The sequence below is a fragment of the Meleagris gallopavo genome, chromosome 3, assembly GCF_000146605.3.
Source record: "Meleagris gallopavo isolate NT-WF06-2002-E0010 breed Aviagen turkey brand Nicholas breeding stock chromosome 3, Turkey_5.1, whole genome shotgun sequence".
NCBI lineage: Eukaryota > Metazoa > Chordata > Aves > Galliformes > Phasianidae > Meleagris > Meleagris gallopavo.
The window spans coordinates 1,144,922-1,171,058 of record NC_015013.2 but is presented as its reverse complement, the minus strand read 5'-3'; the positions used below and the strand labels follow the sequence as shown (position 1 = coordinate 1,171,058).

General features: G+C 38.3%; 1 protein-coding gene across 2 annotated transcripts in view; it reads left to right on the top strand.

Annotated features, from left to right (window-relative positions):
• Positions 1-26,137, top strand: part of CNTNAP2 (contactin associated protein 2) — a 793,259-nt gene that overhangs the window by 650,128 nt on the left and 116,994 nt on the right. For both annotated transcript variants that reach the window (XM_010708239.2, XM_031552712.1), the window contains one exon: positions 22,744-22,914. In XM_010708239.2, the coding sequence (XP_010706541.1) occupies positions 22,744-22,914 (171 nt within the window). The remainder of the gene's footprint in view (positions 1-22,743; positions 22,915-26,137) is intronic.

Below are 26,137 nucleotides of genomic sequence, written 5' to 3'. Positions count from 1 at the left end.
GAAAAAAAAAAAGATAAGTGAAAAATCCTGTAATTTGTTATCACCATTTTTTCCTCATTAAATTAATACGGAGTAGTTCTATCCATTTACTCTTAGGAGCTTACAGCAATCTTACTTGAAAAGTCTTAGAATTACAGTCATTTAACTTCTCTGTTTGAAAAGCATGAGGTTGTTTCTGCAAAGAGCAGATGCAAATAGCAGGGCCGAAAAGGGTTAATGGTTTCTTTTTGTGTCAAATCTGTAGACTGCTGTATGCTGCACCAGCCATGCAAAATGCAGCCTCTGGAAATGGAAGTTGTAGTTGTAGGCTAGTTCTTACAAAGAGTACTTAGAAGTGACACACAGCATTGTCTCTCTTTTTAAAATATGCAGTAAATATATGCTGAAATGTTCGTATTAATGCTAATTTAAGTCTTCTACAATTCCAGTAATGGTTTAAAAACATCTTTTGTCACACAGATCACAGAAGTAAGAGTGGCTGAAGAGAGAAGGGGCCTCTGGGCCCATTTGTTCCAGCACTGCTCATTGCAGGGATATACATGGCAGGATACACAGGCCCATGTCCAGGTGGCTTCTGATCTCCAGGGAGGAGACTCCACAGCCTCTCTGGGCAATCTATTCCAGTGTTTTGTCACCCACACAGTGCAGAAGTGCTTTCTGATGTTCAGAGGAAACCTTTTCCTTATTGTACCCATTGCCTCTTGTCCTGCCACTAAGAATTATTGAAAAGAGCCTGGCTCTGTCTTCTTTGTACCCTCCCTTCAGGTATTCCTGTACGTTTATGAGATCTCGTCCTGAGCCTTTTCTCCATGTTAAACCATCCCTTCTCTCTTAATCTCTTTTCCTAGAACAGACATTCAAGCCTTTTAATCATCTTTACTGGACCCTTTCCAGCATGTTTCTCTTACGCTGGGGAGCCTAGACATGGACACAGCACTTTAGGTGAGAACTCACCAGTGCTGAGTAGAATAGAATAGAATAGCCCCTCCAGACCTGCTGGTGATACATTGCCTAGCACAGCCCAGGATGCTGCTAACCTTCTTAGCCCTAAGGTCACACTGCTAACTCATGTTCAAGTTGGTGTCCACCAGGACCCCTTTCTGCTAACTGTTTTCCAGCTGAGTGAACATCAGCGTGGTGGTGCCTGGATATTTGATTCAAAACAAAAGAATACAGTTGCAGTAAGAACTACTGCCAGCTGTAACATCTGATGAGTTTGTCATTCGAAGTACTTTGCAGTTTAAGTACGAAAAATATTATATATCTGGGAAACAATGTAACTTTCATTAAGAAGTCAACCTTCATTGAATGTTGACCATGCTTGGTTTTTTTGTTTGTTTGTTTTTTGTTGTTTTTTGTTTTTGTTTTTTCCATCTGCAGCACAACAAACTAAAGTGTTTGTCTCAGGCTCAGTTTCATTCCTGTCAAAGCAGAGCACAGCAAGACTATTCATCTTCCAAAATATTGACATCTCCATACTTTTGAAATAGTGAAGGGAGAAAGGACAATTTGCAAGCATGAAGAATACTAAACCCTAGAGGAAATATACATTCTTTTAAATTCTTATATATTTTACAGGATTTTACAGAATTTGTCTTCTCTAACTTTTTCATTCCTTTTACCTCTTTAACCTTTTTCTTCTGTATTCTGAATTAATTTTCCCGACCATCTGTTTTGCCCACTATATGTATATACACACACACACACATTTCTGAAAGGACTCTTTAGAGACACAAATGACCCAAATCTATGTAGAAAAAGTGTAGCTATAATAAAGATCTTAGATACTGATCCTATCAATTCTAACAATGTTTTCTTTTCTTCAACATAGTTTATTTTTTACCTAAGAGTAAATTGAATAGCTCCTCACTTCCAGAAAGAAATGGATACTAATCCTGCCATAGCAGAATGCACTGAAAGCTTGATATGTTTAAAAAATACTATTTCTGTTGCTGTACTAAAACTTGTTCTGCCTTGCCTATAAGGAAAAGAGTCACCTTCATTACTCACATGAAGTTTAGAGGAGAGACAAAACAGTCACCACATTTTTTCATCAGCTTTCAATTCATCCAGCAGCAGAGATGTATTATCTGGACATGGTTCTGTGCTCTGCTGTACACAGAGCTTTTCCTAGTGTGGCAATAAAGAAGATGAGAAGGGAGACTAGACTAGGGAGGAAGAGCTAACCATACGTTAAAGAATATTAAAGAAGGCATTATTACCCAAATGCCTTATGATCACCAGCGGCATCAACCATCTCACTAGGAAGCCTTTCCAGTGTTTGACTATCCTTACAGTACAGAAACATTTCTCAATACCCAGTGTAAAACTCCCCTCTTGCAGTTTTGTGTTATTCCCACATGTTCATTCCCTTGTTTTCTTGTGTTTTGGAATTACTTTCTCCAATGTTTCTTGGTATATTTTAAATAAAAATTTATACTAGAACTTGCTAGACTTCTAATTTCAAGAGGAAATAGAAATCATTCAGTACCGTGCTGTTTTTCTCTTTTGTTGAAATGGATAAACACATGAAAACAAATTCACTGGCAGACTTTTCAGATTAGAACAATTAAAACGTCAATTTTTATTTGGAAAAAAAAAAATGTTAAAAGAATACTGTTTCTAGAGTTAAGATTTTTCTAAGGTACTATATGAATTTAATTATACATTGTGCAAAGTGTAGATTAATACATATTTTATTTTATTTTTTCCATATACAGTATCTCTCTATATGTAGGAAAAGACAGAACTGTCAACATAAATATGAGTTATAAAATAGAAATGTAAAGCATCTTAACAATAATGCACTGCAATGTATTTGTAGACTGCTAGCAATAATAGCAGCAGTTTTGCATTTTCAAGCTGTAGTTTTGATTCTAAATTGCTCCAGAGATATTTTTTTTTTAATTCAAACAAAAATTATTCTTTCTACTAACTTCTACTGCTGTAGCATTCAAAGTTCAACACATGAAGAACTTGAGTAACATGAAATTGGTAAGGAAATTTCGGAAGTTTCAATAACCAAAGCTATAATTTATGAAAACAATTCTTATTGAAAATTTATTTTGACTTTTAATGATCCTTAGTGAAGGTAGCTGCAGTAAAAATACACCCTGAAAACAAAGTCAGTACACACTTCTTGCCAAAGGACGCTGCAAATGCTAGGTATTCACAAAGGTATCATCAAACTGATGAAGATTATCCTCACAGTTAATAAATATACTTCTGCTGCTTCTGAATAACAAAATAGATATATTTGAGTCTTTAGAAAATATTTACAGGGAGTTTTATAATCTGCTTGTCCTGGGCTTGTACTCATTCATATATTTCCACCATTGTCCTGAGCAGAAGGATGCAAAGTTGGATAGACTTCTAGTATGACAAAAGAAGTTAAGAAAAGCTTCATAACTCCTCAGTTCAAGAAAGACAAGATAGAGTCTAGCAGCAGGCCAAAAATACAATTTGGGGCCTATACTATGGGGACCTCCTTCAGGAGGAAAGGCTGAGAAATACACGACTCCTCACATTGAAGAAGAAAAGACTAAAGAAATGATATGCGTTAATGTTAGTCATGGAAGCCATGTCACAGCAAATGCTGCTATTACTCCTTTCTCTGTTGTTAGGAAAATTTGCTTTAGTTTCTTCAATAATTCTTCCACCTTAGAAGAGGATTTAAGAATAGGACCATTGTCCCTTATGGGTCATTAATCTTCAGTAACCCACTCAGCACTCAGTCATGAGGAACACAGGAATGCTATGTTTTCCCCTAGGAGTTCACCTTTTGGGGTAAGCACCTATTCTTAACCTATTCTTAAGCACCCTATTTCTTAATTTGGTTTAAAAGATTTATATTTTTTGGCACCCTACAGTAATGTGCCATTATTTGTAATCAGATAATACATTGCATTTAACTATTCACTTTGAATGGATAGAAATTAATAACATTAAACCTTGCTCTTCACAGGGCACATCTTAGAATCAGAGAAAAAAAATCTTTGCTGGCATGAAGAAAAAAATACTCCTAAATGCTTATAGATGAGAGATATTAAATGATAACCAAGTATAGAAGGACGTTTGTTTTACAGGTTTAGTCTGCTTAAAAAAAAAAACAAAAAACTGCTAGTCATAGTTCCTTGCGTTACATTTCATTAAAAAGTTTATTATTTTATCATATATTACTTTGAAAGGTCTTGGCAGCAATGTTAGAGCATAAGAAATGTGAACTTAGTGAATTCTACAGCCTGTATGAGTTTATCCTATGTAGAAAAAGTAGCTGCTGCAATAATTGCAGTCTATCTTCATGACATTCAGCTGCATGTTAGATAAGTATCTCAGAATTTTGTGCAATATTATAGTTCCACAACAGCAAATAAAAATGTGCTTCATTGCACTTTCAGTATTCAGGATTTAGATTCCATTTGGGATAGACATGAGCTTTAGGAAAGGTTTGGACAGGACAAACATCTGATGTTGCATAATATAGTACATCCAGTTGTTTAATGCAAGTGTGCTCTGTACATTTGTTTCAATACACACAGCATAAACACTTTTAATGTGGCATTCAAATTAACTTATTACAATATTGCAAATAAAAATAGCATGAGATTGAGTCTCTTTAATTGTACGTTTCTTTCTCTGAGTTCTGGTTTTTGACTATGCATCTATTTACAAAAATTTTCCAATGCAATCATTAAATATAGGACCATTTTATTTCTATTCTTTTCTTCTCCTTTTCTTGGTTGCTGGTTTTGGTTTTCTTGTTTTGTGTGTGTGTTTGGGTTCTTTTTTTTTTTTTTTTATTTTTTTTTTAAAGTAGTTAAATTTCCTACATAACTCTGCCTTCGGGAGCTGACTCTTTTACAAAGGAATTTCAAGAGTAGTAAGGTCTGAAGAGTGGAAACAGCCAAATTTTATTCTATTTGCACGAGGAACTTAAACTGATAGAGAAAATTAGTCAAGGTCTCATTCAAATGAGGTAGAAATAGACACATTTGTCCAAAGTTCTCTTCTCCAGGTACTGTCTAGCAGGACTAAGTGCACTTTGTTTTAGACAACAAAGGGTTCCCACCTCAACTGAAAAGACTCCCTGTTACCATTTTATACCAACAGAAGGGCAAGAGATTGACAGCTGCCAACAGTAATGATCTGAGGGGAAAACTTAATTTACTAAATAGGATATTGTAATGCAAGATAGAACAATATAATTGGAGTTGAATCTAGTATCTCAAAATGAGAGAGAGTGTATCCAAAACCGAAGACCTTACTCTAATGCTGAAGCAGAGACAGCTAGGAATCACACAACCACAGTGATGAACAGTAAAAAAAGACGGGATCTCATGACTTGTTTTATCTTTCACTCTAAATGGCAAATGGACATGCAACAGTGAAAGTCTTCTGAGAATCAGGTACCTGGAAATATCAACAATCCACAGAACTGGAGCATTAACTCTTAAACTCCCTGTGCACTGCACAATGTCATGATGTGAAATAACAAAACCATAAAATCATGACCACAGCAAAAGACATACATATTTTAATTCAATCTCTTACTTAGCACTGTATGGTAACTGTTGAGTCATGGCTTTGACCACTGATTGAGCACCTGGCGAAAGGATTTGGTCAGCCCTGGGAGCACAGGTGAAGGCAATTCAGTTATGTGACCAGAAGGGGTGGAACCTAGCTCCACCTCTCTTAGACATCATTTAAGGGCGGATTGCTACTGTGCAAGGATCTCTGGCTGGAGATCCCTCCCTTGTGGATTTTCTATTGCAAGCCTGGCTCTTCAGAGACGGGTGAATGCTTTTCCTTTTTCTTTTGTTACATCTTCTATCATGCTAGTCCCTTTGTCATTACATCTTTTATAATTATCACCATTTACCACTACCACCATTCCATCACATTGATTGTTACAAGCACATGCATTGCTTTTCTTATTGTTGATCTCAACACAGGTTCATTAATACGTTTGTCCTGGTATCCCTTGGAGATATGTCATAGTCTACCCTTGTCATGCTGATGCACGGTCTCCTCACTCCAGAACAGCAGTTGTCAATTTGATGTGTCTCACACTTGCATTGCCTTCTTTCCCTTTCATACTTGTCTAAGCAGTAACACCAAGCTCCTTGCAGCAGAGTCAAAAAGAAAGAAATTGAAAATAAGATTTTGAGAGTTTAGAACCATAAGGCTTGCCTTGTGTTATTCAGAGGGCGTGATAAACCTTTCTCATTGTGTGCAATCAAAATAGATTTTAGCTGTTTTCTTGGAGAATTAACAGCGGTTTCAAAACCAAGTGCAAAGTATGATCAGAACAATTAACGTGGCCAGACCCTGGGTTCCAATTATGTTAGGTAATGTGAGAGAAGTAAACACAAGACTGCTGTCTTTGCATGTCACAAGACCCATTTTTCTGGAATTCAGGTGTGTTACTGAAGCAAGAAAAAAAAAAAAAGCGCTGAAAGCAGCACTTAGTGTTTCTTGCCATATCTTTCTCTAAGAGAATTTCTAGATAAATACAAATCTGGTTTGAAAGTTGATTATATAGGGATGTCATCTTACAGTCATGAGATTCTTTCACAGGGCCACCTGCTAATACAATTATCAGTATGCTATCTGTTCTGTTTTCTGTGGGATTGGTCCAAGAGAATCTACACTCCAGGAAGTAGTTGGGCTGAGCTTTTCCTTGACTCATCATCAATCATGGACAAGCTGCTAATTAATTTTCATTATAGTGTCCATCTGTGTATCCCTTTCTGCAGGGATAAAGAGATACTCTGTAATTACATATTGGTCATACAGAATCACAGAATGGTCTGGGTTGGAAGGGACCTCAAAAATCATGAATCTCCAGCTCCCCATCACACAGGAAGGACCACCAACTTCTACATGTAATACTAGACCAGCTGCCCAAGGCCCCATCCACCTTGGCCTTGAACACCTCAGGGATGTGGGGGACAAACAGCTCAGGCTCTGAGTGCATGCATGGTCCTGTAAGCACTCTGGAAGGACCACTGAGGTGAGCAGAGAGAAAGGATGGATCTAGGCCCCCCCTGCTCTGGGCACCCACTAGTTCAGGCTGGCAATGCCAATGCAACACAGGTGAAACTTTGTTTCTAGCCTGGCATGGGCTTTATGACTGTCTATAGAATTTGAGCTAGATGATAGACTACGTTGCCTGTTTTTTCCTGGTCAGTGTATGTAGGAAGAAACATTAAAGATTTTGTCTTTTTCACTACACAGAATAAGATGCCTAATTTTGAAAGTCAGTTTCAAGAATGAAAGAATACTTCAAAGAAAACTGTGGAGAAAAAAGAGCAGAAGTATAGTTACAGCATAAAATAAATACTTAATGAATCCACACATGAATATTGTATGAAAAAGTTTTGAAAATTAAAAGACCAGAACAAGACCTAGGATTTCCATGTTATTTTGTCTCCTCATGCATATTTTTCACTAAATACCCTGGGCAACTGAAGGCCTTGAACCATATATAGTCATTATCTAGAGTCTGCGTTGTAATTTAAGTGACAACATGTTCAGCATATACAGCATTGCCTCTCTCAGAGGATTTGTAACATATGTTTTCTCTTGGGTTTAAAACTCTTGTAGGATAATAAAAAGCCAACCTTCATCTAACTAAATCATACTTAATCTGGAGGAATCACACAGTGTATTTCAGTAGTGCCACTCAAGCTAACTTTATTAGAGGAAGGTTAAAATCAGGCCCTTAGGAATAAAGGCTTCAAAAAGCTAAGACACTGAGATAAAATTTCATTTGGAAGGATCTTCAAAAAGAATGCCCTAAATGTCTGTATTTATAATATAGCATTTAGGGGCTTTTGGATTCTGTAACAGTGAGCTAGAGTTATTGCAAAAGAAGGTTATGCAATATTACTTGGAAAATTACTGTTGTAAGGTTAGTACGACAGGCAGACACAGGTCAAGAGTTGCAATATAGACATGATTTAAAGTTATTTGGTAGCAGCAGTTGTTGATGTTGCAGAAGCTCTCAAAGATTTCAGCAGGGATTGCAACCATACAATGAAAAAATGATATGAATTTATTAGAACCCAAAGGCACAAACAAAATGTATTTAAACTGTGGTGATGGTGAATTGTCACTGCTTGAACTGAGTGCTGTTGATAACTATTGTATCAGTCCTGCCATCAAATTTGCCCTGAAAAATTCATACGGTAGTATTCTTCAATCTGAGTATTCGCTTGTGCTAGTAAGACTTCTAAGAACAGTCTTTAGATATTTGTCTCTTCTACCAATACCACTTACTATTACAATATCAGCTTAAAAATAAAATCTCTTTTTCACTGTTCAACATTTATTTATTCTTTGATTTCATTCATCATGAATAAGAGGCATAGAAAACAGGCTTTCTGATTAAGAGTTCTACTTTCTGATTTCAAGTGCTTCTACAGCACTTTTTTTAATCTATATTTACTATGATTGCAATGTAACGAAAACACCTTATGCTCTTAATGCTTTTATATAGTTTGAAAAGAAAAGCAATAACCAGTTTCTTTTTTTTAATTTAATTTAATTCATGTTTCAACTCTCCACTTCTTTTTGCAGTTTCTTAGACAGGACTATTGAGGATGACCATTGCTTTACTCTGTTTTAATTACTAACATTTCCATTAAAAACTGCTTGGATGAAAAGCTGAGAATTCAAAATGCAGGGCTAATATGTCAGCATAGCTTTACTTTGTGGTTTCTGCTTCTATGTGGAGAGTATGGCAAAAGAAATAATTCCATTAATTTTTCTCTAGCTACTATTAATTATGCCAGTTGGAAGGAAGATACTGCCAGAAAGATTGGTGGTAAGGTTCTACTCTCAGCTTTGTCACAGACTTAGATTATGTCAAAGCAAATAATTCTAATTTTCTGTGACAGTTCCCTCATATGTGCAACACGGAATCCTGATGACAGCATCTTATCAACTTAGATGGAAATCATTGGACTTACAATCTCTGTTAAGACTCTGTATGGTGGCTCTCAGGAAGTGCAGTGAGAAAGAAAGAAAAATCTGTGAATGGAGGAACTAAGCAGACTGTTTCCTAGTTACTGAAATAGAGGAAGAGGAAAAAAATCCCAGGAGCCCTACTACCTTATGAACACCTCTTGCAAAGAACATGACTTGCTCCAACCTGACAAGAACTCTTCCAGAGTGGTTAATTTGGTAATACTGTGGTTACTTTAAACCCCTTCAAATAGACAGAATGGCTTTGAGGAGGTACTTCAGGCCCTTGAAACTTAAGAAATACTGAATACAATACATTCTTAATAGCAATACTTTTGATCCTATATTAATTTATTCTTTGACTTGAAATATCATATCCCATAGTTCTGCATCACACTTGAACAAAGATGTTGGGCACCACTGTCATGTAAACATGAATATGACCCAGAAAAAATAGTCAGTTCCATGTCTGAGAGGGGTAAACACTGGGAGGAGTAAACGCCTGCAGTGTACTAAATATAATTTAAAGCAAGAAGTTATCTTAGTTTTGGTGCAGATGGATTATATAATCAGGCTTGAAAGGCCTCGTTATAGTACAGCTTTACCTTTTCCTATTCAAAACTGTTTAAGTTGGTGGTTTCTTCAACAATGCTTCTTGGAAACAATGAAAAAAACCATGATCTATGGATACTATAGATGGTGTATTATCTGTGCATTTTAATAAGTCTCCAAACAGTTCAGCACCCTTGTGATACTGAAAACATCTATTTATATTTCATACTTCATAGTTTTAGCTTCTTGAAAAGTGGCATGCTCCATCATTTTGACACAATGAAACAGAGCCCAGTGGAATGATGAGTGTTAGATGCTGAGACTGAAGTTTCTGCAAAAGCATCATCTATCCATCTATTTAAAACTAAATGCATAGAGACAGTTTGCTAATTACCTAAATTAAATGGATTATCTGAATACTTCTAATTTATTATGATCAAACAGAAAATCATTTTATCATCTAATATGATCTCGTCTGTTCAGAGTTCCCCAGGAATTATTCAAGCTGAACTGAATTAACAACTTTGAATTACCAACACTTCCATTAAACTCTCTGAGAAACTTGCTGTGCAAGACCATGCTATCTGCACCACATTACATAAGTATTGCTGAACCAGATGCAATGTCACATTTATTTATAACTGCCATTAAAAGAATGACAGTAAAATTACTAGGTGTCACAGTGGAGAAATGAAGTCAGTGTAGGTTTGCATATATACATATGATTGTATATTTATAAGCTTTTATACGTATTTCTGTGAGCCACTGGCTATTGGAAATTGTATGTCTATTCACTAATCTCCCAGGTAATAGTCACAGTAGTGACACTACCAGAGCTCAAGCTATTTCTGACACCTGTCCCAACAAGGATACAATAGAGAAAAGTGCATGGTATTGCTTTAGCTAGTCCAGCTCCTTTCTCCAGAGGCAGCTGGCATTGTTCTGAGGTGTCAGAAGCTGACTACTTCTTCAGCTATGTCCCATATAATTTAGAGAGGAAGGGAAATCCTTGTATAAATACTTTCTTCCTTTTTGTCTTCACCATAATTAGAAATGCTATATATTCATCCTGAATATATTCATTCTGACTACTTGCCCTGCACTGTTCCTCATATTCTCCATCCTCATGCAAATGGATATTGCAAAAATATAAACTAGTCTTATTAGGGGCAAAAAGATAATGCAGTCACGTTTTATCATGCATATATTATTAGAATAATAGTCTTTTGCAATTGCAAGGCATTCTGTTTGTGTGCTGGGTATATTCATGGAGACATGATGAATAACAAATTGTCTCAGCTAAAGAAAATAGGCTGCTACCATATTAAATATGACAATAAAGAAGTAATTAAATACCTTTAACTGACTCCCTTTTAACTACCCCTCAATCAAATTTCTTTTCCCCCACTATTCATTTTTACCCTTAACATAAATGTATGAATCTTGTGAATGCTCACATTTGATTTGCTCATTTTCATTAACTGGCTGACTAGGGACAATCCCTGTTGAAAGTGTGAGACTGTATTCTTTGACTCTGTGAAAAGGCTAGACAAGTAGACTGCAAGTGTAATGCTGAGAGGAGAAGGAAATGGAGAAATGAAAATAGACTTAGAATTCAATATAGTCTGGAAAACTGCATTAAGAAAATAGGTGGTCAGGGGAAAATCAACAATGTGAGCTGGAAATGGCTCAGTATAGTGTGGTGAAAACAGTTATTAAGCTGTTGTATTTAAAAAAAAAAAAAATCCTCACTGTATCTTTGAAGTCCTCACCTAAGCTATTCCTTCTTCCTTTCTCCTTCCTTCCAGATCAGAAACTAGTTCCCTCATCTTCCCAACACATACATCAGAGACAAGAGGAAGGAGCATTTCCTACAAATCCAATACTCATTGTCCTACTATCAATTCCCTGGCCAGACTCCCAGAAGAGGCTAATAACTGCAGGCAGCTAATGTGAACAAGAGGTTTCTTCTTTTCAGAAACAAAGATCAAGTATTGGAAATGAGAGTTTGAAAGTGATGCCTAAGTGACTGGAAATCATTCAAGGGAAGACATGATATGAAGGTGGTGAGGCAGGCAAGCCAAGAAAGGTTTTGATGAAAAGTAACAAGCTAAGGGAAAAAAAATCTAGTTTGCTACATATTATAACTAAATGTGAGATAATACGAATATAATACAGTATGATTGGGATTAAAGATAATAATAAAATGAAGGAGAGTTTCTGAAACTGAAGTCCTTACTCTAATTCTGTAGGCAAAATGGACCAAGGGGAGAGAGTCACGTGACTCACAGTCAGTATTATTTTCCCCTCCAAATGAAAGATGGAAACGGAGAAATGAGGTCTTCTGTGAGTTGTAGTTCATTCTTCTCTTCTGAGTTCAGGGGCTGGAAATAGCAACAATCCATGGAACTGCAACATTGACTCTTCAACTTCCAGTGCTCTGTATGATATTATGATGTAGAATACTAATGAAAAACTGTTAAACCATGACACCAGTTTTACTTTTTGTCTGTCCTATATCTCTTGGGAGTGTGAACTCCACCATGGTCACTCCATGGTCACTACATCTCAGACAGCTTCCAGTCCTGATGTCACTAATCAGTTAATTTGCACTGGTGAGCAACCAGTCCCATATCACCTTCCCTTCAGTGAGGTTGTTTATCAGTTGGCTAGAAAAGTTATCCTCTATGCACTCCAGGAGCCCCCTGTATTTCCTACACACAACCAGTAGGTGTTATGGTGGTTCAAGTCCCCCTGCAGGGCAAGAACCTGTAATTGTGATGCCTCCTTTAGCAGGAGGAAGAAGACTTCATCAACAGGCTCAACACCTTAATTCCTTTGAAGTATTTACTTTGAGTCTCCCTGTTGCCCTAATTGTCATAGGATTTCAAGTGTGCAGCAGATTGAGGGCACCTGCTGGCACCCCATCCCTCTAACCTAGCTGTGCAGTCTCACTTCTTACCATGGGCAAGCCTCCCACTTCAAACCTAGCTTAAAGCCCTGCCAATGATCTCTGATAGCTTTTCCACAGGGACCCTCTTCGCTCTTTGAAATCCATCTGGTGCCTGGAAGCCTGGTACCATATAGGCCACTCAACTGTCTAGAAAGAAAAAAAAAAAGTTTTGGCGATGGAACCAGCCATGATGCCAGATATTTATCAATAGAATCATTCTATTTCTTTCAATGTACTAATCTAATACAGGGAGCAGGGAAGAAGAGATGATCTGTGCCCTCAAATCTTTTGGCTGATGTCCCATGAACCTGAAGCCCATTAAAATGGTTTTTGAAATGCGTGTAGCTGCTTCACCACCCCCTACATAGAAAAACTGTACCAGGGTAAGCAGTTTCCCTTGTGATATCTGTTACTTGAGCCCCAGGGAGATAGCAGTCTTCTCTAAGAAAAGGGTCTGCTCAGCATATTGGGTGTTCAGTTCCACGCAAGGAATAGCCACCTACAACCGATACCAATCTCTTCTTCTTTAAGGGTGTAGATTTGATAATGGTGGAAGACGTCGTATCTAGGTTTTGTTGATTTCTCTAGTGTAAGTGGTTATTATCACCTAGAGATATGCACTCCACATCCAGAGATTTGCACCTGTTGTACAGAGATACCTAGAGGTGTGGAGTGGACAAGGAAGGATTTCACTTGCAGTCCTGGCCATGGACTTACTTCCATTCATTCCTTTCCTTTGAGTTCTTGCCTTCAACCTGGCAGTGAGGGGAGACAGGCTGCCTTGGATCTGTGCTTTCTTCTGTGGTAGAACCTACCTCTGTGAGGACAGAATGTAGTTCCTTTGCTCCATCCTTTTGGTGTCTGTGACACTTTTTAAGATACGTATTTCAACTTGTAGCCTCATCACTAGCCCAGGCAGATCATCCAATAGCTCACACTTCATGCAGCTGTTCTCACCACTGACATAGGATGCCTGTGAAAGGCTCAGGCACGCTGTGCAGGCAGTGGTCTGGGTGTCTGCATGTTTGCCTCAAGGATCAGTCTGGGTTTCATCATCCTTCCCCATGGGGGCAGACGCTCTGGCTCTCTGTTGGGTTGTTACCATGACTAGGGTCTCTGTTCTCAGAGAGTGCAAATCCTATAATGAGAGGATTATGACTCTGTGCTTAGAGGGCAATAATCACCTATTGAATTTACCTCTCTAGCCAACAGAGTGATAGCTCTCCCTGCTCGCCCTGCCTGCATGAACTGCTGAGCAAACTGATGCACCATGCCTTGGATGCTGGTGGTTGTTCATAGATGCTGCCTTTGTAAATGTCGGGAGATTCCGTTGTTCCTCCTAGCTATGCCCACATTGCATTGCAGATCCATGCTTCTGAGTTTGCAGTTCTAGCTGCAGCATTCTGCTCTGATGCTGGTCCCCTCGATTCTTCACTGAGGTGGAGGTTACAGTGGATTACAGTGAGTTCACGGTTTTAGACACAGAAGGAACTTATAGAAGAATCTCATCTCAACATTAGCCAGACTTCAGCAACAGGGATAGTGAGACAGATATACATTCTGACATGCCCTGTAGGCCTTAGCTCTGCCTTGGTACACATATACAGGAGCTATCAGACTGTTCTATATTCCCTTGTGCTGTGAATGCCCTCACTGTACTTCCAAGGTGATGTAAGGTGAGGAAGAAATTTCCATTCAGGGACTTATCACAATATCGGGCCTGGACACAGTTGAATACATCAGAAAAATTGCTCTGAATCTAGCAAGACAGGCTCCACTTGTTTGTTCAATATGTACAATGCTGAATACTTCTAACACGAGAAAAAATATGGATGTGTAAAAGAGCTCTTCCCTTTCTGAGTCTTACTAAAGAGTTTTATGGTGAAGAAATAAAAGAATATTATTCCAAAAGTCCTCAAGTTTTTAAACTATCTCAGCTTATGCCCAGAAAGGGAAAAACTTCTGTAAGGATAGCTACTTCAGCATCTATCCCTGTAGCACCTACAGGCAAAGGTGACAGGCCTGTGTTTTTACAACTGTTATACCACAGGACAAGATGCTACCCTTAAAGAATCTTGGGATGGCCAGAGTTGGAAGGGACATCGAGGATCATGAATCTCCAAATCTCTGCCACAGGCATGGCCACCAATCTCCCCATTTAATACTAGACCAGGATACTCGGGGCCCCATCCAACCTGGCCTTGAACACCTCTAAGGATGGGGCATCCACAGCCTCTCTGGGCAGCTGTTCCAGCACCTCACCAATATGGCTTGTATTTTCCCAACTGCGTATCTGCCAGCATAGAGAAATCTGATTCCTGTTTTCTCATCTTCAGGATAAGGATATTTCACTGTCTCATTTTCTAATGGGTAAAAGGGACTTTTGTTTATGAAAATATTTTGTCAGACTTTCAGCTAGCTGAGGTTTAGTAGGGTTGGGCTGATTTATTTTGGCACTTAGCAACTCCATCATGCATGAAAAGGATGTAGAAATGGCTAATTTATGAGCCAGTCCCCTCAAAGTCTGTTGAGTATGTATTTATTTCAGGAGATATTAATGCAGTTCTTAAAGGCATCCAAGAGCATCAGTAGAAGTTGCACAGATTGCCTTTCTTCATGTCCTCTAGCTTCTTTGAAATCAAAGGAGTCTTGCCCAACACAATTAAAAAAACACTGCAGATTGGTTATTTCCAAAAATTGATGCTTTTCTCCTGACAGTGGTTGCTATACAGTATTTTTGCCTCCAGTAGAATGTTGAATAAGAAATATTTAGAAATGAACACCACTGAAGAAATATGAAAGTTAACCTCCTGCTCTGGGAATGAAGCAGGCTTTCAAGGAATATTGCCTGCAACTCTAGCCACCCTCGAGAAGAACTCTTTTCTCTCTAGCTTTTGCACAATACTATATGATCATTTTGTTCTTATTTATGAAATAAATTGTAATTTATGAAAATTATGAAATAATTTTATAGTGGAAGTAGAAACTCTCAATATTTACTGGGGTTTGTTTACTGTTTATTGCATTAATACTGTTTATAGTATTAATACTGTTTATTGCAGGGAAAAGAAAACAACAAAACTTGTCTTTATTGCAGAGAAATTACAATGTGTTTTGAGACACAGTGATTGAAAGCCACATGGAAAGAAGAGTGAAGGAAAATGTTGAAGGAAAATGGGAAAGACTGAGTCCCAGCATTGACATAATGCACCTTGGAAGAGGATGAGATGTAGGCAGCCAAGACACATGATTGGCTGAGCATGAAGTGTCATGAGAGGAAACCAGAGCAGCTATGGCCCTGGACATTTACTTATTCAGTGCAGACTGTCAGATAATATGCCACACCAATTAGCCACCAATATTTCGTGAGTGATGAGTATGCAGGCACAGAAGATATCTCAGCAGGTTTTGAAGTTGTTGCGTCCAATTCCTCACACCCCCAGACCGGTACACTTTAGGAATGCCTTGTCTTTAAAGACTGTCAGGCAGCTGCTGCAAACTTGTCTGGAAACTGTGGGGAGGACAGGCTTTTGTTTCTAAAGCACAGAGAAGAGAAACTGATAAGCAATTCCCCATATGGCCATGAGGGCTCTGAGGGATGTGAATGCACTGCAAAGGGACATAAAGTCACATAGCCACATAGTCTCTCCATAGAGGGAGAGACTTCAGAGAAGGCAGCAAGGCCAATGTCAAACCTCCTCGGGATTTTGCCCAGCAGTTCCTTGATGCTCTTCCTGTACAAGACAAACAGGAGGGCTGCAAACCGATTGGGCCATCTACAATCCCAAGGATTGGGGTCATAGGGTGCCTGAACACATTCTCTGGGGATGACATACACTGGCTGGAGATCCGATGTAATGGGGAAATACACTGTGCATTCTTTTTCAACACGAGCAGGCAAGGAAAAAGAAACTGATCTAAAAAGATCTAAAAAGCTAAACTGTTCTTTGACTGCTCTTTAGAAGTAAAGGCAAAACTCCCTCCTGATTAGCCTTGGTCTAAAAGTGTTACTCTGCTGTCACCTGGTGGACAACTTTTAAAGACAAGGAATAAATCAGGTTTCTGGGTGGTGTCAGAATGAAGAAATGTGAATGCTACAAGGTGTTGAAGTTCAGCAATCATATGAGAAAATAATTCAACATTCCAATATTTCTGGGGTTACGTATTTCTCCTATAAGACTTCTGAAAATTTGATGGATTAGTATCACCATCAATTTCAGCAGTTGCTGAATAGAGAATTAAATTGCAACAATATTGGTGTATTGTATTCATTCTTCTTCCTTCCCAAATATTATACAGTAGACACAGGATTTACGCTTGAACCTGCTACAGTGTTGGGTGAACTCTAGGAGGAGTGAATAGCAGCCATAAAAGAGAAAGCATTGCTATTCCTGCTCACACTCCATTTGATGTTAATGAGATTGTTGCAACTCTGAATGTGCTGTAATCCAGCAGGGACATGAGAAATAATAGCAAGGCTGTTAAGAAACGCACAAACAAACAAGAGAACTCACCTCCCCTGTGATTTCAGCCTTCAAAATTCTGGCGTGATGATCATAGATATGAGCATAAACTCAGCAATTTAGATAACATGGAGAGTAACACCTTAATCTGAAGTTGCATCTGGAGCCTGGCTTGGTCAGACAGAAAATTGAAGATTGCAGGCTAGCAACAGAAACACTGCAGAAAATGTAACAACTGGATGAATACCACCACAAAGCATTGGTTTGTACAGTATGTACATCTAATTCCTGTTTTGTAGCCTCCAACAAGTTGGAGGATTTGACCACTCTTGAAGCAAGAAGTGTATATTATTAAGGCTGAAAATAAGATTGACCAAGAGGGCACAGCTCCTATGAGGAAAAAATAAAAATAAAAAAAATAAAAAAAACAGGAATTCCAGTTTTCACTTCAACAATTGTACAGGAAAAGTTATTAGCACATTCTCTGATATGTGCATACCAAATAATCTGATGCAGTATTAAATGAACATTACAAGACATGGAGCAGAATCATGCAATGAAGGATGTTTTCTGAGAGAAAGCTTCATTATGGGATAGACCTTAAAACAGGAAAGGCAGCAGAAAAAGCATAAAGACTCGTAGTCGTCAGTTTTTTTTCGCAACAAGCATTTGTTGATGTGAATTATTCTCATTCCAAAAACTTGTGATTTCTGCCTAGATTTTTGTTTGTCCACGTGTTTTTATGATTCTGGGCTAAATACTGACCTTAAAAGCTGAGTAACTGACAGATAGTGTTTGAAGCTCAAATGGACAGTGTCAATTAAGGAAGATACCAGATTCTCTTCTTCCGCCTTTTTGCGGGAGGAACAACTTACATCCTACTTCTACATTTTATTAGTAGTGTTTACCTTCAGACAGTTCAAGCCTCTTGTGGAGTGTTTCTGTTCATTAAGATAAAATCCAGGATTTGGAGAGCGCACCTCCAGCATACATGTTCACATGCCAAGATTATTAGAAGGACAAGAACTTCTCTTGTATGCCAGTTTTCTTCTCTTCCTTTCTAAGGGGCTGATAGCAACACTCAGTTGTAAGATTTGCTGGCAGAAAGCCCAGGAAATTTGTTCAAAGCCTGGATTCTTTTTGTGCAGAAACCTCTGATTCGGCCACATTCAAACAGAAGTAATGTCAGATCATGTCAGTATCTCGAGTTTTCTATGCTTGGTTATTGCCCTCCAAAGCTAGATGCAATTCCTCATGTTGCTATTTCAATCACTTCAACATCTGTTCCCACAAGATTGAAACTCATGGAATCAGGAGGAAGGTTTTATCTTTTCCTCTGAGAGCCTGATTGGCTAAAGCTGCTCAGCAGAAATACTTGCAAGAGTTAAACAAAAAATTGGAAATTAGGCTTTGTTTCCAGGTGCAATAGCCACATATGCCACATTATTATAAAACGTAAGAAGGCATTCTACATACATTTAAAAACACCTTCAAAACTTCATGTGCATATAGTTTTGTGTGTGTGTGTGTGGTTGTTTGGTTTTTTTTTCTGAATTTTTTAATTACAATCATGTGTCTCTTCAGCTATAGCAATGTTAGAGAAAATTCCTTGTAATGTTAAAAGATTGAATAAGATGAAGAGATTTTAAAGCAGTGACATATTCAAGTTCTATCAGAACTAAAAGATTTTAAGGTCAGTATACCATTTCCTCATTTATATCTGCAGTAGTGGAATACATCCTACGCATTCTGAAGAGTAGTTTTTCTTATACATTTAAATACATACCAAAACATCCCATTCTGTCCTATGCTAAGCTTCAGCAAACTATTATCCTATTGTTAATTTTCCTATATTATTCTATTTCAGTGTTAGCAGACCTAAGTTAGGAACAAGGTTAATCTACTTATCAGATCGCTGCAGTCTGCAGATAAATAATCTGATTTATTTTTAAGCCAAATTTTATAGTTGTGTGAGTGGGACAAGGTATGGAGCAGGGGAAAAGAAAAATTTCCTCTGACATTAATTTTGAAATCTAAAAAATTGGTCACAAAAGGAGAAAATGGAAAGCTGGAAGCTTACAAAAAATGGAAGCTAGAATTTGTCTTACTACGTTCCTTTCATTAGGGCAAAAAATAAATGATCCTGTAAATAAACATATTTTAACTGTAAGATGGCATTTGCTCCTTCAATTAGTCGAACATCTGATTTAGATGTTGCTGGATGTAAAGGAAGAGGAGAGCAGAAAAGGATAGGATAGGTTAGGATAGGAAATAGAATAATTTGATAATGTTCTTGCCTGAAAGAAGAGGCTACTAATATTGTTTCATAGTCAGTGAAAACTTAAGTCATGGCTGTCCAACCTTTTGCCTTTCCTGGGCCACACTGAGTGAAGAGGAATTGTCTTGAATTCCACATATGTAGATTGCACCAAAAATAGTGTCTCCTATTTATTTCCATGGAAACTACAACATAGACAAAGAAAATAATAAATGCTACTTTTGTTGAAAATCAGTTGATATAGCCTAACTGGTTAATTCAGAAAAAAAATATATATCTACTGTACGAAGCCTTTTTGGTCCCCTTTTATTTGCTCATACATGCATGTTACACACACACACACACAAAATGTCTGTTGCAACGTTCTTCCTGGAATTGACTGAAGTAAAATGGAAAGCTGCTTCTTTTTTCAAAGCCACCCATTCTGCCCTCTTAAGGGAGGCAGAATTAAATTAAGGAAATGGGATGGAAATGTGAAGAGTCCGCAAGTATTTAAACCTACAGCCTTCTTCTAATAATTCAGATCTTCAATTTAAATTTGAATAGAGATTTATAAATTATACAAATTATAAAATGTCTGACACGGATGAGGGCCAGTGGTGTTATACAAACACAGTCTGTCTGTCACAGTTGAAAAAGGAGCTTCAGAAGATCCTAAGCCCAGTGACATATCACAGTGATGTGCCAGAAGAGACAATGGTTGCTCTACTGGAGAACAGTCCTTTTCAGGAAGGGAAATATCCCATTCCTGAAGATGCCTGGTATATGGATGGGTCCAGCAAGGATAACTTGAGCAAGTGGAGAGCAATGGCATACCATCTCTCTACTGAAACAATCTGGTTTGGAGAGGAGGATGGCCAGAGTAACCAATAGGCAGAGCTGTGAGCCGTGTTGGTAGATATAACCAAGGAAGTCAGTGACAGCATACTGAACATCTGCAAAGATAGTTAGGCTGTGTGCTGGGGGCTAGCTCTTTGGATTGTCCAGTGGGCCAACCAGGAATGTACTATTCATGCCTGACCAATCTGGAGCAGAGATATGTGGTTAGACATACGGAATGTGGTTAAACACAGGATCGTACATGTCTATCACATTTCTGTCCACCAGAAGCTGACACTCTGGTCTGAGTTTGATGGATTAGAGGATTCACTAACCAAGAGCATCGCCCATTGGTTACATCAGAAGCTGTAGCATGCTGGACAGAGGACAATGTGGGCAGCTGCTAAAGCATGGGGGCTGCCCATACAACCATCTGACATTGCCCAGGCATGCTGAGACTACAGAGTTTGCTTCAAGGCTGAGACCGTTGCCTGAAACAACAGCCCATGTTGCTAGAGGACACAGTCCTCTTCAGTGATGGCAAGTCAATTAAATTGGGCCCTTCCTTCGGTTTGAGGGATAAGATATGCCCTGACCTGCATTGACTCAGCAAGTGGGCTAATGCAAACCTATCCATTGCCAAGAGCTAATGAGGCACATACCATCGAGGCACATACCATCAAGGCACTCACCAAGTTGATGGCTGCCTGTGGGACTCCTCAAGAGTGACCAAGGGATTCATTTTACTGGTGCAGTGGTACAGCACTGGGCATTGGAAAAGAACATTGGGTGGTGATTCCACCTGTCATATAATCCAACAGGGGCAGGCCTTATTGAGTGTTATAATGAAATTCTTATAGCTGCTCTGAAAACAGACTCTCAGGCCCTGCAGGGGTAGACAAAGAGACTGTAAGAAACCCTGCAGGACCTGAATGGTAGACTTAGAGATGGCAGACCCACTGCCCTGAAGATACTATGGACAACATAGGCCTGCCCTTTCAGGATCCAAGTTGCAGGCACTGACAGGTAAAACCCCAAATAACTTTCTGCTCCCTGCCCCTGTGAACATAAAACCAAGTACCCATAGAAGAGAATGGCCTTGGAAGGTGCAAGTAGGACAGAAGTGGTGTGGCCTACTTGCACCTTGGGAAAGATTATTAGAGATGGGAGGCTCAGTAGTCCCTCTGGTAATTGGTACAATGCCTACTGACATTGTGGTTAAAGCTCTGGTCTTCATTGCTAAGGGGACATTAATCATGTCCCTGTGGCAAGTCAGGACCCTCCCTTTGGTCATCGATATAGTTATGCCGTCCCAGATATTGGGCCAAAAGGTATGGTACAGAAGGTTGGGACATGTTCCAGCACAAACCCAAGTGTTGAGCCAGGGCAGAAACACGGCCTGTATCTTGCTGTGGAGAGCAGACCTACTCTTCCTTGTACCTCTGAAACATCTATACTACTACCCGTTAGTCTCTTTGAGCCTACAGGATCACTGGGAGGGAAACATGACATCAATACACTCCAGTGTCATAGTGCAATCAGTGTTACATCTGGTGATGGACTATATGGGACCTAGGGAACACTAGCTGAACCTTCACTGGTCTGAGCAACAACGTGCCTTCAGAAAAACCAACAAGTTCTGGTCCACAAAGGAATACGAACCAATCATCAACTGTCTCATACTTTCACAATCCACATTGCAGTGGGCAATTGTGTAAATGTCACGGTGTACTGGTTCACGATAATGGAAGAGGCTTACCTTTAACCTGCTGAATCATTGGTTTACCCTGTGAATTGGTTGAGTGTATTGGAAAACTACGTAATGACTTGAAACAGTGATTGAGTACCTGTTAGGCAGGCAGGGCCAACCCATGGGAGCTCAGGTTCATGAGGTGTACTTGAGTGGCCAGAAGGGGTGGAGCCAGGATCCACTCTTCCCAGGCCTTATTTAGGGGTTGGCAACAGAGATGAGGGTATCTCCCTTGGAAGTCCTTGTCTACCTGAGGACCTTACAGGCCTTCTGAAGATAAGCAGATTCTTTTTCTTATTTTTATACCCACTGCTATTGTGCTTGGGCTCATCCTCACTTGCTGCAGCCTGGGATCTTGGTGCTCTGCTATCATTGTGCTTTCCATTGTGTTATACCCATATATTATGATTTATTTATATTTTTTTTTTTTGTATTTATGATGTGATGCTATTTTGCATAAATATTGACAGTCTTGCTAGTAAAGTACTAGTACTTGCTAGCTGAGTACTGTTATAGTGCTTGGATATCATTAATGACAATCTTTTTCCAGGGGAAACATTTTAGAGGACTCTTAGGGGCTTGTGTTAATTGTGCTATATTGTGTAGCTTCATATACAGGTGTCTGAAGTTGAGTCAGCCACCAAGTCAGCATTTTGCCCTTATGATGTATCACTTGTAAATTCAGTGTTACTACTACATGTTTAGAGTGATAACTGTACTCTGTTGAGGGCTTCTCTTAACAGCACATTAATGTTCTACTCAAAATCATAAATCAAGAATTCAGGAATACAAGTATCAGAAACTAGACATGATGCAACCAGAAAAGTGGAAAGAAAGTAATAGAAGGAAGAGGTGTTTGTTCTCTTAGTATAGACACTACTGCAGCAAATATTAATGTTAAAATTTTCAAATTTCCAGACATCACTCAAATGTTTCTTTCTTGTCTGTCTGATCCCTGCAGGGAACTACTGGAATGCAGCTTCCTTCATCACATCATCATCCTACCTTCACTTCTCCACCTTCCAAGGGGAAACCAGTGCGGATATCTCTTTCTATTTCAAAACATCAGCCTCAGATGGAGTATTTCTTGAGAATCTGGGAAATACTGACTTCATCAAACTAGAGCTGAAATGTAAGTATTTGCTTTTTCCCTAACTTTGCTTGGAACCTGAAACAGGTTTATATCAGATAACTGATTTTAAGAGATCATTTATCATTTATCATTTAGCAAAACATGTAAGTTCAGTTAAGTCAGGAAATGAACCTCCAAATCAAACTATTTGACTTGTTTTCAGGTTGCCAGGAGGAACAGCTGAAGTCTATTTGGTTTATTTATAAAGGAAAGAAATAGACAGAACTGGTAACACAGTTATAAAAAGGATTTAATATTTTTCGTATGTCCGATGTATTACTTAAAGTATGTGTTTAGCCGTACTCTACTTAGTGAAACTGAAGTTGTTGAATTAGGTGGAAAAAAATGTTTTATTTCTCCTTTCTTCTCCTTCAATCCTTTTTAGCTTGTCATAAACTGGAGTAGTGGCAGGCCTGCAGTGCTACACACTTGTTATTACAGATTCTAGAGATGTGTTACAGTACTGTGAGTGTAACAGGTTCTTTGTCCGTACTCTAGTATAGAGAAGAGTATCTCTGCTTCTGTTTGCTGTGGAAGCTGATGTCAGAGCTCAAGAACTCAGCTCTAAATGTACATGTGCAAATTCAATGGCAAAAGTTGCTAATGCTGAACGAGAGAAGTTCAGTGTACTGTCTGTTTTTATACAGATTCAATGAGATTTACATGCATGAATCTAATTTAAAAAGCAAGAGCTCTTTTTGACAATCCCTGAAGTTTAACCACACAAACAGCAGCTTTCGAATTTAGAAACAGCAAGAATGTTCCTTTAGAACATACTGAACCTTCTCCTCTGGTAAGAGTGAAGTGCCAGATTCCAAGCAAGTGACAGCTTCTTCCTATCATTCTATGAGGAACTTAGTTGATGTTACTAATTCCAGTTTTCTGAAATCTGCAGCTAAAGTTCCTAATGAGTCACAGGAAACATCTTTCTTTGTATTAACAAGGAATGTGGCCCTTAAATAATAAAGTAGCAGATATTTCTAATTTAAATTATGAATTTAAGTAGTACTTAGAGTTGGTTCAGGTGAGCATCTCCAGAGCTTCTTGTTCTTCTAACACATGACCTTTGTACCTAGCCTCTGAGATTGTCAGAGCAGATCTGCTGTTCACTTAGCTTAAAGGTGGCAATAGCAGTTAATAAAGGTGACCTGAAACCAGCCACAAATCTTTTGAACTCGACACAGATTAAATAATAGTAACATTGAAGTTGTTTGCTGAATAGATGTACCCAATCAAGAAAGCATATGGCAGGGTGCCTAAATACTGCTAAACAAGAGTTTTATTTTAAGCCTATGCTTGAAACCTGCTAACTTTGCTGTGGCTTGGTATTTGCCTCTATTCAACTCTAACCTCCAGTCCCTGAATCTAAGCCATAGATTACAAATATTTTATGGCAGAAATATCATCTGTAGAAATAGTCTGTAAGGCCAAATGTATTGCTGTTTAAGGGTTAAAAACAAACAAACAAACAAACAAAAAACTCTTAAACAAAACTATCCTGAAAGCATTTGCTGAAATGTACAGAGCAGACCACTTGAACATAATCGCATTCGCCCTAGCTTTTCTTTCCTGGAAACTCGGTTTTGAAATTTTCAGAGTCCTGGAGAATACTCCTTTCGACAATTTGAAGTTTATACCAGTCACAGCTCAAAAAGAGTTAAATACTGTGGGTTTAGCAACAAAGACAGAGTCATTCTCTTTTCTAAATTATGCGTTTATATAATTAATAGCGTTTTTATCTAGTTTTCATTACGGTTTGTTTCATTCTAATCTGTGCTTAGGTTTTGTTGTAATTCACTGAATTGAAAAGCAGAGTTTCAGGTTTTCAAATGTTCCTTGCATGGCTTACACGCCATCAACTTCTTTAAGAGTTTCCTTCACCTTTATTGAACTCCGAGAAAATTGATATGTGAATTTGTTTCTTAATAGGAACACAAAATGAAGTCAGTAAGATAATTAGAGTTACCTTTAAACCCTAGAGAATCTGCCCTTGGCAAAGTACTTTCTAGTTAATCCATCAAGCTCTCTAGCAGAACTGTTATTTTGCACTAAAGCTTTTCATGTAATAGTATTTGAGATATATTTGCTGCAAGGTGCTGCACTTCAAACAGTGGGTATACTTTCTTTTTTTTTGCCTTGTACAGGTACAATTCTCATTGAAGAATTACTTGCTTAAAAAAAATTGAATTTTTTACATTTTCCATTTGGAATTGTAGAAAGTAGAAATCAGTGTCTCCTTCCACCAAAAAGTGCAAGTTCTCTCTTCTTCGTCCCCTACATGTTAAATGTCTGTATATACTTACAGTATGTGAAACATAGGTTCAGTTGCACAAAGCAGGAGCTGTGAGGTTCTGATTTTTGTAATCACTTTGTTGCACTTGCTAAATATATTAGGGAAACAAATCATTTGGTTTGTTGATTTTTAGATTCCTGTCTTTGGAAAGGAGTTTGGTATTTTGTACTGTATTCAGAGCACAAGAGTTGCCACTAGTAATGCACATGAAATTGTTTTATTGATATGCTGTCTTAAGGTATAATAACTACGCAGCTTATTTTCTAACTCTCAAGATTTATAAGAAAAAGAGGTGCATTCTTGTAGTATGTAGAGTATCTTCATGTGTCTTCAGTGAAGCTTCATATTGTAATCTTTGAGAATGGGGAGAAAGGAAGAGAAGAATGTGTTTATATAATCTAAGAAACTGATTTTTTTAAACAGTTGGCAAGGACGACTGTCATGAAAAATGCAGTGATAAAATGCTACTATGAATGTGACTAAAATTTTTGGCTCTTTCTATTATCAAGCCGCTTCTCTGACAGCTTCTTATCTATTACCACTCAAGGAACAGTAGGTAGAGGTGTAGATCTATCTTAAGCCTCAGTTTTTACATAAACCAGTAAATCTACGGACAGTCATTACTTTGACAGCTGGCTTGTCAGCTGACAACTCTCTTACAGACGAAGTAGCTGGAGACTGTAAATTTTTCTGTAAATAAGTGCTTCTAGAAATCATACCTCATTGGTCACATTTTCTAGATTTGTTTTTACATTAAAAATGTTGTTAGGGAGGGAAAGTAGATTATTTTTTTTCCTTCTCTTTTACAGCTTTCCTACACAATTTTTGGAAGTTTTAACTTAAAATACACTTCTCCTGTAAGAACTCTTCTGAGACCACTTTTTTGCTTTATACTAGTCTCGCTGCTGTGGTCATTTTCTTTCCTTATCC